At 45.5% G+C, this 13,894-nt stretch overlaps 1 protein-coding gene across 2 annotated transcripts; it reads left to right on the top strand.

The window, feature by feature from the left end:
* Positions 1-6,215: 6,215 nt before the first annotated feature.
* Positions 6,216-12,442, top strand: ptx3a (pentraxin 3, long a). Of its 2 annotated transcripts, XM_047035281.1 has the most exons (5): positions 6,217-6,284; positions 6,419-6,558; positions 7,875-8,043; positions 8,173-8,621; positions 10,460-12,442. In XM_047035281.1, exons 2-5 carry the CDS (start codon positions 6,420-6,422, stop codon positions 11,095-11,097), a joined length of 1,395 nt encoding a protein of 464 aa, XP_046891237.1. In that variant the 5' UTR covers positions 6,217-6,284; position 6,419; the 3' UTR covers positions 11,098-12,442. The 2 variants fall into 2 exon arrangements, with proteins under 2 accessions (XP_046891236.1, XP_046891237.1); XM_047035280.1 differs by having other exon boundaries at positions 6,216-6,558.
* Positions 12,443-13,894: the final 1,452 nt, after the last annotated feature.

Below are 13,894 nucleotides of genomic sequence, written 5' to 3'. Positions count from 1 at the left end.
AGCTTCGTTGACGACGATATTTAGTCATAATTTTCGTTGACGAAACCAACACTATTTAGCAGTAAGCATTGGTCCAATGTCAGATGTATGATGTGGAAGAGATAAAAAAAAAGTCTTCTCATCTGGCCCTGTTCTTCAGATACCTGAGGCCTTTGACACATACACAAACAGATCATAAACAGACCCCAAAAGCAAATAAGCCCTGGAAACAGTCGCCAAGGAGCAGGTTATCCCTGAAAACATTATTACAGGGCCTTTGATGTTCAAACTTGCCCTCAGTGCACACACTCACGCACACACATACAGAGCGGGAGGAATGAAGATTGCTGTGAGGAAAGCACCAATTCTGAAAAGGCAAATGATGAGTGAAAGAAGAGAGAGATAGAACAAAGAGATAAAGGCGAGAAATTACAGAGTTAGTGAAGGTGAAGAATTCATTAATTTTTTGCAGTGGAATGCCAAGAGTCAAGAGTCATTTGTATGTCGAGGGTAAATCTCATTGCAAGATGATTTATGGTGCACTAGTTTTGTCCTGTTGCACATATTTGCATGCTCACTCTATTTAAAGATGTGTAGGCCTGAAATACAGTAGTACTGTACTGAAATATAGTAGTCTCATGCATTTCTGTGTCGTCTTATGTTGCTCATCTACATCATAGCCCTGGAGGAATGCTGTTTTCTTTTCATTGTGTACTGATTGTTCATATTCATGATTGATGAATGGTCACAAATAAAACACACTTGACTTGATCTGTGTTCACCCCTGGATGCTCACTCTCTACTGCCATGTCCCGAGGCACACACACACTGTAGCCATTTAGCGGCAGCTTCAACAGATAGGGAGTCAGGTGGCTGAGCGGTTAGGGAATCGGGCTAGTAATCTGAAGGTTGCCAGTTTGATTCCCGGCCGTGACAAATTACGTTGTGTCCTTGGGCAAGGCACATCACCCTACTTGCCTCGGGGGAATGTCCCTGTACTTACTATAAGTCGCTCTGGATAAGAGAGTCTGATAAATGACTAAATGTAAATGTAAAGGCATAAAATAATTACATGCATATTCTCACACAATCAAACGCGCTATGACCTGTAAGTCTGTTAAAGCCATTTAGCAGTCCAGTACAGACTCTTACTACACAGACCCGAAGTCCATGCAAACACACCCACACACCCCCATACACTTGAGAATTTGTTTTTGGTTTTAAGCTGCAGTTACTCTCTGTATGTCCATCTCATACACTTTTACTGTGTTCACGTCACGTCACTTACAGTCCATCAGGAAGTGAGCATTTCCTCCAAAACATCTCTGCAAGCAAAGGGATAACTTTTTTTAAAATGTTGCTTTTTCAGGTATGGATTTTGGGCTTTCGAGGTGACTTCAAAGCAACTTATTTGCATTGAGCTAGTCTGCACTGAAGTGTAAAGTGTGATTCTAAATGGGACTTTGTGTTCTGAAGGGTCTGGCCGTGGCACAGCAGAGCGCCAGCACGGCTGAGGGCGTCTGACCTTCATGCCACCGTGGGGCTGCCGAGGCCCTCCTCCTCGCTGACAGCACGTCTAAACACCCCCCACGCTGACCTTCTGTTCTTCGCTCAACAAAGACTACCTAAGAAATGACTCCGGGAGGTGACACCCTGTTTTTCTCAACGTCAAGCATGCAGACCCACGCTCGTGCAGTTCTGATGTAATCGCAGTCAATACCTTAGTCATTGTTGTAAAAATGTAAATTGCTGAGCTCAGAAAGAACCCATGCCACGCTTTCTATGTCAAACATTTGATAAAATAGAGTAGTCTATAGATTATAACATGCTTCAATAAGCTGCATCTGTATGTCCTACAATGCCATATATCAGATCTTTTCCTGCTACACAAATCCCCAATGCCACTCTTGGGGGAAAGCAGTAAAACCAGAGTTCTGGAGAAGGGTCAAGATCCTTGCAAAAGAGCTCAGGGCTCGACAATAACGATGGCCCGATGGCTTTTTAAAAGTCAACATCCTTCATATGTTTTGCTATCTGCTAAATGCATAAATAACTTTGCAGCCCGTAGGGCACACAGTTGGTTGTCAAATTGTAATTATATAATGTCAATACATTTTTTACAAATGGCGCAAGAGTGGCGCGAGATAATAAAGTGAAGATGGCAGCAAAGTAAAGCTACGAGCTGAAACGGAACTAACGGGTTAGTAATTCAAGTTAGAAATTCCAATGTTCAAAAATGAGTAGGAAGAAGTTCATAACAAACTTTTCAAGTCCTACCCCCTTTCTCTATTTTCATCCTTTAGTTCAATATGAAATAATTTAATGCTTCTCTTATACATACATCTTTACATACACAGTAAATCTACCTACCTACTGTTCACATAAACCCATGGATTCACATAGATACAGATGCATACATACATGCATACACATTCACATTATTTATTTATTTGTGTGACAGCTAAGCGGATGGTTGACAATCCATCTTCCAGGCCGTTGACCATGCTGATCAAGAATTATTGCACGACTTATAACAACGGCATATAAAAATGTATAAAACGGCTTATAACAACGGCATATCACGTAATTAAGATGGGCCAGCCGTTCCCCAGGGCAGCATAAGAATGGTGTCGACTTGGGTACTTTGTATCATACTGATGAAATGCTATGGAAGCTTTTCTATATTAGTATTGAGGCTCACAGGTTTCAGTTTCAGCCAGACAGAGTTTTGCAGAGATGGCTGTCAGCAGGGAAGCGAGCACGTCACGTTGGAGATTTAAAAGTCAATTGTTTTGCTGACTACTACATTTTTATTTTTTATCACTAGAAAATGTGATTTCATTTTTGTTCTTTTTATATCCAGTATGTGTTTAATAAATGGTTATTGGTAACACAATAACATAACTTATAAGTCTTTGGTTTTGTTGTAACAATGATAAATTACAACCTTTGGAGGGGGGGCCAGTAAAAATGGTCTAGGGGCCAGTAAGTTTCAAACCCACTGGCCCCGTTAATGTTGAGCCCTGGAGTTGCTTGGGTTTTCTGCCATTTACGCGAGTACCTTTAAATATCTTTAAGTATGGATGTCATAAAAATATTTCTGGTGATGGCAGTGAGAGTTGATGAAGTTTAAGGAGGAAAAAACATGAATTGTAACATAAGTTACATCTCCGTCTGGATGACCGAGCACCACCTTCAGCTGAACCTCGCCAAAACAGAACTTCTCATCATCCCGGCTAAACCCTCCATCTCCCATGATCTGTCAATCACCCTGGGATCTGCGACGGTGACCTCTTCATCCTCTGCCAGGAACCTTGGGGTTACCATGGATGACGAGCTCTCCCTCACGGCCCACATTGCCGCAGTCTTCCGGTCTTGTAGATTCACCCTCTACAACATCCGGAAGATCAGGAGATACCTGTCTGAGCACTCCACCCAGCTGCTAGTCCAAGCACTGGTCCTCTCAAAGTTGGACTACTGCAACTCGCTGCTCGCTGGTCTCCCAGCATGTGCAACCCGCCCTCTTCAGAGGATTCAGAACGCAGCGGCCCGTCTGGTCTACAATCTACCCAGACGCTCCCATGTTACCCTGCTCCTCATCTCTCTCCACTGGCTACCCATCATCCCCGTATCAGATTCAAGACCCTGGTACTGACCTTCTGTGAGGACCGCCCAGCAAAGCACAAGGAATCGTGGGTAGATTTCATCTTTCTTTTATTGTTCCCAGCAGAGACAACGACACATGTCTGAGCACACCAAGCAAGCCCCGTTATCTCCCAACAGACATGGAGTATATATCCCAACAGGTCATACCAATACAGACATGTGGGGGGTGGAAAAAGCCATATCAACAACTAACCAAACACTTGCTTTAACACATCCCCCTGCTTTTCTTAGGGACCTGGTATCTTCCAATTACTTTACTTCCTGTAAGCGTCCTGTTTATAGTAATAGGTACATTCGACTTCATGCAGCGCCGGCGTCGCCTGCAGCCCGGCTGACTTGAAGCGGCCAATGGCTTTCTCAGCTTCAACGCAGCGGGCTGTCGGTACCGCCAGTGGTGCATGAAGTCGAACACAACTAGGATAATGGAGTCATTTATTTGTGAATTGCGTTACATTTCTGAATCACGAAATACGTTTGCATCGCATCACATTCAAACAAATGAACCTCGCGCCTGAAAGGTAAAGGAAGTCGGTCGTGTTTGTTGATTTTGAAAATTCTGATTGGTTTGCATGGCTTTATCCTTCACATTACACTGCCGCCTACAGGTTTGGCATAGTTATGATGGCGCTCGGGGGCGTATATGTGAGTTCATGTAAACAGAAACATTTTTGAAAACTTACTTTTGTGTACAACGTTATTTTTGAAAACGGAGAGGCAGAAATATTTGTTTCTGTAACTACCCGGCTATGTGTAAACGTGGCCCAAGTCTCTCCTGCAACCTTACACCCCCACCCGTCACCTACGGTCTTCCTCAGACAACCGCCTGGTGGTCCCACCGCTTAAGACTGCCAGTTCCCACCACGAGCTCTTCTCCTGCCTGGCCCCCCAATGGTGGAACCAGCTCCCCACCTCCATCAGGGACACTGACTGTCTTCCCACCTTCAAGAAAAGGCTCAAGACGCACTTGTTCCGGGAGTACAACGGCACTTAGGAATGCTGTGCTGGACCTGTTGTTAGTTTCCTCCAGGATCACAATGACTCTTATTGAGTGACTTGTTGCTCTTGTAGGTTAGTTATAACGAAGTTAAGTCTTGTACTCGCTGTGAAATATTTTACTATTGATTGTTCTTCTACAGGTACAGTCCTGCACTTGTTTGTGGTTCATGTTGTTTTAATTTGTAACTTGTATAACTGCATGCTCTTATGGGTCTTCCCTTTTGGCACTTGTTTAGTTTTTTCACAATGTATGCTTCATGTTTTGGCTGCCTGCAATGTTTGGGACTACCTCGTTGTTATGATCAGTGACCTATGCTCTTTTGTAAAGCTCTCTCTTGGAAGTCGCTTTGGATAAAAGCGTCTGCTAAATGCATAAATGCATAAATGTAAATGTAAATAAGTGAAGCCATGAGCTCAAAAGAGACGACAGGGCAAACCCTAAAAAGGAGCTGGCCTGGGTTTATTTAGTAAGAAATAAACTCTTTCTTAGTTCTCCCTCACACAGTGTGCCGTGACTGAAACTACCAGACCCTGGTTTCCAGTCTCTCCAGGTCACTCAGTAAGGGTATACAACACAGTCAGGGAATTGTGACCCTTGAACTTCATCCTCCCCTACTCCAATAGATCCTGTGAATGTCAGACTGGGAACAGGTAGATTAAACTATTTTCATTTTTTGTCAGAATTGACCCTTAACCTATGCAGGTGTGAGAGTGACTGGAGGGATAACCTGTTCAGGAGAATATTTTTTCTTTCTGCCCTGCCTCTCTTTCTCTCTGCCTCTTTCTTTCTGGCACCCTGTGTCTTTCACTCTGTCTCTCACTCTATTTTTTCTCTCTTTCCCCATCCAACATTTTGTTCATGTTTCTGGAACATATAGTGTACCTTCCCTTGGGCACTTTTAAGATACCTTCTGTGTCTAAACCTAAACTACGCATTCCTGAAATGTTCCCCCAAAAGTGACCAGTCACTGTCTGTTTAACTGGTAAATCAAAAAACATAGCAAGAGTGAAATAGAACAATTTCCCTATTCAGAAACCCCCCAAAAGTCTGGTTTCCATACAAAACACAAAAACTCACCCACACACTTCGTTCCAATCCTTAAACCCAGATGAATAGATTAAGGTTCACTCTCCTTCCCATCCTCCATCCTCTTACTTCATCCTCCCCTTCCTAGCCACTTTCTTCATCTCATTCCCTTCCTCTGTCCCCCGTTGCAGGAGCAGCAGATAGATTTGGTTACGACACACAAATTATTCACTGCCTTGCTCCCCTGGTTAGATTGGAGTTGCTGGCTAAGATGTATCTGGATGTACATGCTGTTATACATAGTAAGACTTTGTATGGATGTGTGTGAGAGAGACAGTGTGTGTGTGTGTGTTTAGCCCAAGCAGACGCTCTTGGCCCACTCCACCTCCCCTCCGACAGAGAACAAAACACTGTCAGGCTCACTGCCAAGGGATTGCTCAGCATTTAACGAGAGAGGGGGGGGGGGGGGGGGAGAGGGAGAGAGAGTTGGAGAGACAGGGGAGGAGGGACACAGAGAGAGCCAAGGATTGAAAAATGTGGCATTCTCTCTTTCACTTTAGTTCATGTAGAGAGAAGAAAGGGAGAAGAAAAGAAAAAGAGAGGAGAGACAAGCTAGGTCTGAAATCCCAAACACTCACAGACACATACACCACAGCAAGCTCCTCAGACACACAAATATAAATATACACTGAATCCGATACAAACACACTCACACCATCTCCCTCATATACACTTGTATACGGGCGGCAGTATGTTTTTAAGGACCCTGCTCCAGGCTCTCTGGCTGCTGCTGGTGTGTGTGTCTGGGACACAGGGCTATGAGGATGAAATTGAGGTGAACTACGCAGATACCTTCTACAATGAAATCTCTGAAGGAGAGTCGCTGGAACGTAAGTCAAATGTGTGTATGTGTGTCTACTACATAGCATAACAGAAACTTAATTGAACTGCACAGACAATTACTACAATGGATGATGTGTATGTGTGTCTACTTGTATATTAAACTTGATCGGCTGACCTGAACGCTGTTTAACTTACAGAATATGCACATTGCACATTACTGTTATCTGTTGGGAAATTGACTAATTTTTGTGTACATTCTATCTGTACTCAGTGACGTGAATGTAGAAACTAGTAACCAGTGAAAAAAAAACAAATCTTCTACAAAACATGAATAGATGTAGTTATTGTGCGTACAGTAGACATCTGTAAAAATTGATCAGGTTTGAGTCACAAGTCTGTTTTTGTGGGGTTTTGTCCTCTGCATGTGTTGCCAGTCAAGGGAACAAGACTTGACTGAGGCATCTGTCCTGCGCTCCAAGTTTGCCAGGTCTGGTTACAGTGGGCAGCCGGGCTGTGCTCTGGAACTTGGATGGGTCTCCTCACAGCAGTAGAGTGAGCTGGAGAGATGTTCACTTCCAGAGAAGACTGTCAAACGTTTGTGTATTCTAGTCTGTTCCGTAGACACATTCTACTGTGTATAGGGGGTTGGTTGTGAGGCTGGGAGGATCCTCTGGACAACATTTAGCTGGCTAGTAAAGTGTGTGTGGACATGTTTGGTGCCAGAGAGCAAGTTGAGCGAGAGAGATTGGAGCTGTCACCCTCCTGTTGGGAGGAGTGCATCACGACTGACTGACTAGTCATAGATCAAACAAATACTCTTTAATTGGAGAATTATTTCCTCTATTGCCTGGAAGGAGTCTCTGTGTCTGTGTTTCTCTGTGTCACAATCAATGCCTGTGATGGCATATATATGTAATGTGTGTGTCTGATTGATACACAAACAATAAACTACTAGAATAACTGATTCTCGGCTGAGATTGTGATGTGATTAAACATCATTAAAAGCCATAATGGGGAATTGTGCACAGTGCAGAGTACAGCTTTACACAAACAAACACACAACCCTCAGAGCCAGTATGGGAGAATGCCAGCAACTCAGCTTGCCAGAACCAAGAACATAAAGAGAAAAAGCAAGAGAAAGCGAGAGAGGGTGGGAGAAAGAGAGACAGACAAAAGGAAAGATGTAAGGAGGTAAGAAGAGAGAAAAAGGTAGACAGATCTCTCAAATGCCTGCTCTTGTTCTTTTTCTCTACTTTTACTTGTTTTCCCCCTATTTCTTCATCCCTCCTTTACTTCACAATATAAATCTTTTGCAACAGACCTCTTTCTTCTATTTATCCACACCCTTCACTCCTCCCCACAGCCACGCCCACACCCATCCCGACGGTCCCCTGCAAATTTCCAGACCTGACCAAGTGGGACAAGCTGTTCTCCATGCTGGAGAACTCCCAGATGAGGGAGAACATGCTCCTGCAGTACGCTGATGACATCATCAAGGTGGAGATGGGTGCGCTTCGCGGGGAGATGCTCAGGTAGGCGGAGGGATGGATAGAAGGGAGGGCAGTAGAGAAGGACAAACTTTCACTTTCAGTATAAACTGCTCTAGGGTTTAGTGACCCCATTGTGGACATTATGTTGCTTAATTGATGTCTCATTTCTAGCTTTGTAGCACAGTACGGGGGGGGCTGCAGGGTTGCCGTGGAGACAGCAGGGCAGAGGATGTCCCTTCAGATGGAGTCTCGTCTCCGGGACACCTTGGAGCGCCTGAACCTGAGGGAGGTCCGCAAGGAGGACCACCAGGGGCTGCTGCAGCAACTCCTCTCGGCAGCGCGGATGCAGGCCACCCGCCTCTCGAAGCTGGAGATCAGCTGCCTGGGTCACCACACAGGGGCGGGAATGTCCCCAGGGTTGGGAACACCCCTGGAGACCAAGGGGTTCCATCCCCATGCTCAAGCAGCAGCAGCGGGGCTCCAGCAACAGGAAGTGACATCAGAGGAAGGGGTAGCGCCACTAGAAAGGGCACTGGCGGCCGTGGTGATGGAGCTGAAGCAGACGAGGGCAGAGCTCGCGCTGGTGCAGAGGGTGAACCAGCGGAGTTATCTCCCTGCTGGTAAGAACACCTTTCCTTGGTAAATACTCTGCCCCCCGGGCCCCAGACAGACTACAGTACATATCCAGAGCAAAGGAGACAAACACAAAAAAGAAAGAAAAGAGAGAAAGAGAGAGAGAGAGAACACAACAGTATTGTTGAGCTCAGCACAGGGGAACATTTTACTCCAAATCAAGTGTGGTCTCCCAGAGTCGCCAGCCCTGTCAGAGCGCCACTCCAGTTCCCAGTATTAATCAGAAAAACATAATAATAACGTATGCTGTTTATACTACGTAATTATGTACACATTCATAGACACAAACACACACATTGTCCACTATACAGCACCCCCACCCCCCTTGCCCCTCTCTGTAAATCTTGCTTAAACCCTGAGAAGAGAGGCATAATCATTAGCAGGTCGGCACGCCAACCACACCAAAGCACTCTGGGAAAGCAGGACCAGATGGGTGCCTGTTTTCTATGCAAGCCTTTTTTTTTTTACAATTTCTACAGAAGAGGTTGAAACCAGAGACAAATGTAATGTCAATATTTAGGCTCTGGTAGGAAGAGGAAAATCTGTTTGTGTGTGTGTGCGTATGTGTCTGTATGTCTATTAGTGTGTGCGTGCATGTCTGTGTGTGTGTGTGTGTGTGTGTCGTATAAGAACTGTCATAGCATGGTGGACAGTGGAGGTAGGCTGGGGATGTAGACAATCGAAGAAAAGGGAGCTCTCCAAACTGATTATCCCCTCTGCGCCCCCCCCCCCCCCCCTACACACACACACACACACCCCTGCCAACACCCCCACCCCACACCTAAGCCCCTGGACTGAACACTGATTCCAACCAACTTGGGGATTTCTAAGCCTTAAGTCACTACTTTCCGTCTCTGACTTCTTCAGGTTGATGCATTATCTCATGACAACTTGATCCATGTTCAGATCCACAAAGAGGAACCACACACCAACACGCACGATCAATCAGTCAAACTCTCAGAGAAACAGGGAGGGGGAGAGGAAGGTGTTTTGTTAAATTAAGCTGAATTAAAAATGTTAACTAGTGGGAGAGAAAGTGAGCAAGATAGTGTGTGTGTGTGTGTGTGTGTGAGAGAGAGAGAGAGAGAGAGTGGGGGACAGAGTGAGAGAGCAAGAGAGGGGGGGGGAAAGGGAGGAAGAACAAGAGAGTAGAAGAGAGAGGGAGAGAGGATTGAAATAGAGGGGGAGAGAAAGTGAGAGAGGGGGGAGAGAGTGAGCGAAAAAAGAAGAGAAATAGAGAAGGAGAAGGAGAGAAACGGATCTAAGCACCTCCCTCTCCCTGACCGTTCGTTGACTGTTGCATCGCCGTGACCAACAGTAAAACCTGTCCGGACATTTAATCGCATTTCAACACATACTGCACTTTCATATGAACCTTCCTCAGATATCACGAAGGAGAAGCTGAAGAGTAAATGTTTTGGATATCAACTGACTGGTGAGTCACTATGAAAGACAAACACATTATGTTGTGAAGTAGTTGCACAGGAGTGGAGAGAAGCAATAATATCTGGTGGTAGATGTCTTACCTTTAATGGAGGAGAGACAACATCATAATAACCCAGACACCTCGGAAAGCAGACAGAGCAGCAAGTCTCTGGGAGACGCATCGTCCAGAGGGGCTGTGCGGGATCGCTCAATCTCTCTCTTTTCCTCTATCTTGTTTAAACAGATGAAGTAAGAAATGAGGCCAAATGAGAGCTCAGTGCTTTCTCTTTTCTTTTTTTGCTCTCTCTCTTTCACTTGTCTTTTTTTTTGTTTCTTGCTAAAAGTGCTGTTAAAATTTGTTATAACTACCTCTCACCTTCCCTTACTCCATCTATCCCAGGATGTGAGACGGCCCTTCTCTTCCCCATGCGTTCCAGTCGGATCCACACCTCCGTCACCCCCGACCTCCCTCTCTCCCTGTCCTCCTTCACCATCTGCCTGTGGGCTAAGCCCATCAGCCTGTCCAACAGAACCGTGCTGTTCTCTTACGGAACCCGCAAAAACCCCTACCAGATCCAGCTCCTGCTCAGCAGAAGTTCCGCCCTCTTCACTGTAGCAGGGGAGGCACACCTGGTGGAGGGGCAGGCTGTGGTGAAGGAGGGTGGGGCCCCGGGCTGGACCCACCTGTGCGGGGCGTGGAGTTCTGAGCAGGGCTTGGCATCCCTGTGGTCCGACGGGAGGAAGGTGGCCTCCACCCCTGGGGTGGCCGAGGGGCAGGTGCTGTCCGACGGAGGCTGTCTGCTGCTTGGGCAAGAAAAGAGTGCTCGAGTCCAGGGCTGGGTCGAGAACGTCTCGGACGCCAAGCTGGCGTTCGCCGGAAAAATGACAGGAGTGAACGTGTGGGACAGAGTGCTGGCGGAGGAGGAGATCTCCCATCAGGCCTTGCAGGAGGGCAAGGGCTGCCAGCAGAGGGGGAACGTGGTGGCTTGGGGAACCACAGAGATGGTGCCACACGGCGGTGCTCAATTTATCGACTAAACTGTATTCTTCATCCTCATCCTCGTCATCATTATCCTCGTCATTATTATACAAACGTTATCATTGCCACAGCACCTGAAACGTTGCCATGGTACCAACAACTGAGTCTTCATCTTTATCATCTTCATCCTTATTTTCATCCTCGTCATAATCATCCTCATCTTCATCATTGTAAAGACTGATGGCAAGCAACCAGCCATACTGGTAGCCTCAAATGAAGAAAGGACCAAGCTAAGACTGTGACATACAGCTGAAACCTCCCTGCAATGCTCAGAGGGGTTGGAGGCAGTTCTGGAGTAATGCACACACACACAATATCACACAAACAAAGTGAGAAGCATTAGGATCCATAGCCTTAGGAGACAAACAGCGTTCAGCAAAGATTTTCAAAGGAGAGAGACAGAGAGACACACACAGACCATTGTGTGGAAGAAGAACTCTCTGGGAGAGCTGTGGTTGAGCAAGTGAAAGAGTAACCGCTGCTCAGACCTGCTGGAGTGGAATATGGAGGCCAAAGGATCTGATCTTTGGTTTGGGTTCCAGGTCACAATAAGAGTTAGGGTTAATGTAAGGGTTAAGTTATGGTTTACTTTTATAAAAAAATCTACATACTTAAAGAGTAACTTTAGAAGCCTGGCTAGACTGGCATGGCTATTTAAATGCTTTGTATTTCTATTGTTCAATTATTTTCCCCCCAAAAAAGTGAATTTGTTCATTTCTATCATACTTCTAACTTTCTACTTTGAGGGTTTACATGTGTAGGTTTGTTTTTAAATGTGCCTTTTTATGTTTTATTCCAAATATGTGTGATGTTTTGTGATTGTTTGCGTGACCCATTCGTTTTGCGGTGGAACGATTTGAAAGGTGAAACTGTGGACAATGTTTACATAGTCTTTTGCATTCATCTTCTGCTCATGTTGTGGAACATGTATCATAATGTACAGTACATTGGGAATCCTGTGGAGAGGTTAAAAATGAATGTATATTGTACATACATCTTGTATGCATATTCTTTTCTTTTGCATAATGTAATAATGATTTGAAAAGAAGTGGCAAATAAAACAACCAGTTACAGTAAATAGCTTTAGCGGATGATATGCTCCTAATCCTGACTGGATTACCATTTTTTTCTGAAAGCAGAGGATGGTAGCTGGACGAAGGGCGATGTTTGACGTACCTTCCTCAGCCTCTGTCTGTGAGTTAAAATGAAGTCTCTGTGTTTGGAAACAGATTCCTGCTGTTTTACAGTACTGAATCTCAGTCCATGGTTAGTCCATGTGTATGTGTGTCTGATAATGAGTTGTGGGGGGTTTACTGTAGCCGACTATAAAACTTAAACATTTCATCCTGCTGTTCATTTCCTGTACTCCCACCAGGCTAAACACACTTAGTCACAAACACAGAGCAGCCGCCCTACCTCTCCGACATTGAAGTAAGTTGCTCTAAAGTTCAGATCCATTGTGTAAAACACAGTTGACACACACATGCAAGGTTTTCATGTAAAACTTCCCATTTGGCCACCTCAAGGCATGCACACAAACAACTTGACTACCAGCGCCCCGCACCCCCCTACCTCACCCGAACCCCATTACGTCACCCCCTTCCTGGACCGGAGGATGCTGGGAGTAGAGAGGTCATCTGTTATTGGTTCTCTGGGGTGGGGGTGGGGGGGGGGGGGAGGGAGAGAGTGAGGAGTTTAACAGGGCAAAGGGGGAGGCTCGAAGGACTTGGGGAGTAAGGGAGAGAGGGGGTTACAACGTGAATCGCTTACGCAGCTCAATGTTGTAAAGTTGCTTCTGGCCCTGCTAACTAGAACATGATGTGGGCAGGCGGTGGTTGGTGTTTGCTCACTGCTCCACATAAGAGGCCACATCATCCTCATCTTCGGTCACCCTGACCCAACACACACTAAAAGACCCTATTCAATATCATGTCCTGCTCTATCTGGAAAGGATCTCTTTGAATGTCATGCAATACTTTTCTTTGTAACATTGAACTCTTCCTCTTTCTTTCAATTTTGTTGTATTCAGTGTCCAATTGCTCTCTCCCCTTCTCTCTTTCTCAGTCTCACTCTCTCGCTATCTCTCTCCCCCTCTCCCAATGTGTCTCTACATAACTGAGAGTAGAGTGTCTAGTATCTAAAACAATGGCATCTCTCTGTCTGCAGGCTGGACAGGAGCCAGTGGGGGTACTCATACATGAAGCCCTCATTCTCTCTCGCTGCTACTCTCTCTCGCTGCTCCCCTCTCTCGCTGCTCCCCCTCTCTCGCTGCTCCCCCTCTCTCGCTGCTCCCCCTCTCTCGCTGCTCCTCACTCTCTCTGCTCCTCACTCTCTCTGCTCCTCACACTCTGTTACTCATTCTGTTACTCACCCTCTGCTCTTCATTATCTGCTCCTCACTTTCTCTGCTCCTCACTCTCTCTGCTCCTCACTCTGTTACTCACTCTCTGTCACTCACCCTCTGCTCTTCATTATCTGCTCCTCTCTTTCTCTCTGCTCCTTCTCTTTCTTTTTTGTTCTTTCTTTCTCTGATCTTTCTCTGTGTTTTTTTTATTTTTTTTTATCTCTTATCTGCTCCTTCTCTCCTTTTCACAATCACAATTTACAGATGTAGCACACAGGAGAGTGCTGTGTTAAAATGTTAATATCACTCTAGAAATATACAGTAAGATATTAGCACTGTAGCAGCCAGTCCAAAACCAATCAAATGTGAGGCCTCTCTACCACACTAGTGTTAACTGCAGGATGACATTTCCAGTTGTGACTGTGAAACAGTGCATGTGTGCATGTGTGTGTG

The sequence above is a fragment of the Hypomesus transpacificus genome, chromosome 15, assembly GCF_021917145.1.
Source record: "Hypomesus transpacificus isolate Combined female chromosome 15, fHypTra1, whole genome shotgun sequence".
Taxonomy (NCBI): domain Eukaryota; kingdom Metazoa; phylum Chordata; class Actinopteri; order Osmeriformes; family Osmeridae; genus Hypomesus; species Hypomesus transpacificus.
Note: the sequence above shows the minus strand (reverse complement) of the source record. Positions and strands in the feature narration are given on the sequence as shown.

Bases quoted from the DNA above. Each gene is read 5' to 3' on its own strand.
- ptx3a (XM_047035280.1), top strand. From the start codon at position 6,420: ATGTTTTTAAGGACCCTGCTCCAGGCTCTCTGGCTGCTGCTGGTGTGT. The intron at 6,559-7,874 runs GTAAGTCAAATG...TCCTCCCCACAG, and splicing joins TGAAGGAGAGTCGCTGGAAC to CCACGCCCACACCCATCCCG. The intron at 8,622-10,459 runs GTAAGAACACCT...CATCTATCCCAG, and splicing joins GCGGAGTTATCTCCCTGCTG to GATGTGAGACGGCCCTTCTC.